Genomic DNA, 3,933 nt, shown 5'->3' with positions numbered 1-3,933 from the left:
GGATGAATCTCAGCAAGACTTAAATTCAAAATCAACGCAACCTCCAGTTACTAAAACACAACAAGCATATGACCTCAATGAACAGCCAGCTGCACAGGAAGTACGGCGGGATCCTCCACCTTTCCCATCCAAGCTGAAGAAGAAAGATGATAGTAAGCAATTTAAGAGATTCTTGGATGTTCTCCGACAACTACACATCAATATTCCCTTAATGGAAGCTTTGGAGTAAATGTCGAGCTATGTGAAATTCCTCAAGGATATACTTGCTAACAAAAGGAAGATCGGGGAAAATGAAACAGTTGCATTAACATATGAGTGCAGTGCGCTGTTTCAAAACAACATCCCCACCAAAATGAAAGATCCCAGGAGTTTCACATTACCCTGCTCAATAGGAAGAAAGAAGGTTGGAAATGTGTTGTGTGATTTGAGGGCGAGTACAAACCTAATGCTCTTATCGATCTTCAAGAAGCTAAATATCGGCAACGCAAAACCAACCACAATTACATTACAGTTACCCGATAGATCAATAACGAATCCCGAGGGAAAAATAGAGGATGTACTCGTGCAAGTAGATAACTTTATCTTCCCTGTTGACTTTATCATATTAGATTATAAAGCTGACAGAGAGGTGCCTATCATCTTGGGTCACCCATTTCTTGCAACAGGGCGGGCACTGATCGATGTACAGAAAGAAGAACTTACTATTAGGGTTGACGATCAGCAAGTGAAGTTCAACGTTCTCAATGTGTCGAAATACCCGAGTGATATGAAGAATTGTCAATATGTTGAGGAATTGCAGGAAGAACCTTGGCACGAGCCCCTAGAAGAGTTGGAGGAAGAAGATTATGGAATCGGTGCAATGTAGGAGGAGAATTGCGCCACAATTCAAATTGAGACAGATTTTGAGACGATCAAGTTATCTGAACGAACAACGCAACGCACTAAGCTATCCTTAGAAGAACCACCAGTGTAGAGTTAAAGTCGTTGCCTGTGCACCTCAAATATGCTTACTTAGGAGGTAACAACACGTTACCGGTTATTATATCTGCCTCGCTGAGTAAAGTAAAGAAGGATGCACTTATTCAGATCCTGAAAAATAACGCAAAAGCCGTAGGATGGACCTTGGTGCATATTCGGGGGATCAGTCCTTCATATTGCATGTACAAGATTCGTCTTAAGGAAGGAAAATGGGATTTATAGAGAGACAACGTCGTTAGAACCCTACCATGAGGGAGGTTGCGAAGAAGAAATAGTGAAGTGGCTGGATGCAAGCGTCATTTACCCTATATCAGACAGCAGCTGGGTGAGCCCAGTGCAGTACGTTCCGAAGAAAGGGGGAATGACAGTTGTCACCAACGACAAGAATGAATTAAATCCCACAAGGACAACTATGGGGTGGAGAATCCGTATGAATTATCGCAAATTAAATCTGGCCACTAAAAAGGACCACTTTCCACTACCGTTTATTGATCAAATGTTAGACCGACTTGCTGGGAATGAATTCTTCTATTTTCTTGACGGCTACTCAAGGTACAACCAAATTGCAATTGCGCCGGAAGATCAAGATAAGACAACATTCACGTGCCCATTTGGCACATTCGCATTTCGTCGCATGCCGTTTGGACTATATAATGCACCAGGTACTTTCCAACGATGTATGATGGCGATATTTTCAGATTTCTTGGAGGAGCTCGCCAAGGTATTTATGGATGATTTTTCCGGTTTCGGCAATAATTATGACTCCTGTTTATCTAATCTTGAGAAATTCTAGAAGAGATGTGTGGAAACTAATCTTGTTCTGAACTGGGAGAAATGCCACTTTATGGTTGAAGAAGGAATTGTACTAGGTCACAAAATATCGAAGGCAGGATTGGAAGTTGATCAAGCAAAAATCAATGCGATTTCCAAGCTACCACCACCATTAAATGTGAAAATGCTTAAGATTTTTCTGGGACATGCGGGGTTTTATCGAAGATTTATCCGCAACTTTTCTCAGATCGTAAGACCCTTAAGTGCACTCCTTGAGGCTGACCGTGAATATGATTTTGATGGTGCGTGCACTGAAACATTCCACACGCTGAAGAATGCACTCATCACCGCACCCATTCTGATTGCGTCGGATTGGACGCAACCATTTGCGTTGATGTGTGATGCCAGCGGATATGCAGTGGGCGTAGTCTTGAGTCAGTGCAAGGACAAGGTATTGCATCCTATCTATTATGCTAGCAAAACGTTGAATGATGCGCCGGAGAATTATACAACCACAGAAAAAGAAATTTCGACAATACTTAATTGGAATAAACGTTGTGGTGTATGCTGATCATTCTGCGATCAAATATCTTATGACAAAGAAGGATGTGAAACCGAGACTGATACGGTGGGTGTTACTCCTGCAAGAATTTGACCTAGAAAGTAAGGATCAGAAAGGCAACGAGAACCAAGTCGCTGATCATCTGTCAAGTTAGAAAATTGCGAGGTTCAGCAGAAAGAAAGAGATATTGAAGAAAGATTCCCTGATGAGTTGTTGATGTCGGTATGCGTTAATATTCCCTGGTATGCGGACATTGTAAACATCATCATTTGCGGCCAAATACCAGAAGACTACACATACCAATAGAAGAAAAAGTTGAGACATGACGTCAGGTTTTATTTTTGGGACGACCCCTTCTTGTATCGACTTGGACCTCATCATATTTTACGTCGATGCGTTCCTGAGCATGAAGTCAAGCACATTTTGGACCTTTTTCACGAGTCTCCTTATGGAGGACATTTTGGGGGGTAGCGGACCACCACAAAAGTTCTACAGAGTGGCTATTTCTGGCCAACACTATTCAAGGACGCCCATGCCCATGTTGTACAGTGCGATAGATGCCAGAGAACGGGCAACATGTCTAGAAGAAATGAAATGCCTTTGACGTCAATCTTGGAGATTGAATTATTTGATGTTTGGGGAATCGACTTTATGGGGCCATTTCCACCGCCAAAAGGTCATCAATACATCCTGGTCAGGTTGATTATGTATCGAAGTGGGTTGAGGCCATCGCATGTGCTAAGAATGATGCGGCCACGGTGGCGAAGTTTCTCAAGAAGAATATCTTTGCCCAATATGGAACCCTCCGAGCTTTAATCAGCGATGAAGGCTCACATTTCATCAACCGCATAATCACCAACCTGTTGAAAAAATTTAACGTCAGCCATAGAGTTGCAACCGCTTATCACCCACAAACTAATAGGCAGGCATAGATTTCTAACAGAGAGATCAAAACTATCTTTGAGAAGGTAGTTAGTACCTCCAGGAAGGATTGGTCACCCAAGCTCGATGAAACGTTGTGGACATATAGGACTTCCTTTAAAACTCCAATCGGCATGTCCCCATATGCTCTGGTCTTCAGAAAAGTTTGTCATCTGTCTCTCGAGTTGGAACACAAGGCAATGAAGGCATGCAAGAAGCTGAACTTTAATCTAGAAAGTGCGAGGAAAGTCCGGAAGTTGCAATTGAACCAGTTGGTCGAGTGGCGAATGAACGCCTACGAAAATGCCAAGCTCTATAAGGAGAAAACCAAGAAATGGCATGATGACCGCATAAACAACCGAACATTCGTTGAAGGTCAACAAGTATTACTGTTTAACGTGCGTTTGAGATTGTTTCTAGGGAAGTTGAAGTTCCGTTGGTCTAAACCATTCCGCATCAAGACCATCTTTCCCCATGATGCAGTGGAACTAACAACTGAAGACGGGAGCAACGCATTTAAAGTTAATGGTCAACAAATTAAACCTAACCTTGGGGATGATGTGGATCGACGTATGTAGACCAACGACTTTAACAAGCATGATTAACTACTTGCGGAGGATGCTATTGCGGTAACTATGAAAAAATTCTTTCAATCAGCATCCCTATATCTATATTTAATTGCTTTCTTTACAGCTTTCATT

The 3,933-nt window shown here is 42.2% G+C and overlaps 1 protein-coding gene across 1 annotated transcript; it reads left to right on the top strand.

Moving 5' to 3' along the window:
• The first annotated feature begins 229 nt into the window (after nucleotides 1-229).
• LOC120084542 lies at nucleotides 230-865 on the top strand. Its single transcript, XM_039040337.1, has one exon. The coding sequence runs from the start codon at nucleotides 230-232 to the stop codon at nucleotides 863-865; it is 636 nt and encodes a 211-aa protein (XP_038896265.1).
• Nucleotides 866-3,933: the final 3,068 nt, after the last annotated feature.

This window comes from Benincasa hispida, chromosome 9 (assembly GCF_009727055.1).
Source record: "Benincasa hispida cultivar B227 chromosome 9, ASM972705v1, whole genome shotgun sequence".
Taxonomy (NCBI): domain Eukaryota; kingdom Viridiplantae; phylum Streptophyta; class Magnoliopsida; order Cucurbitales; family Cucurbitaceae; genus Benincasa; species Benincasa hispida.
This window is presented reverse-complemented; position numbering and strand designations above follow the sequence as displayed.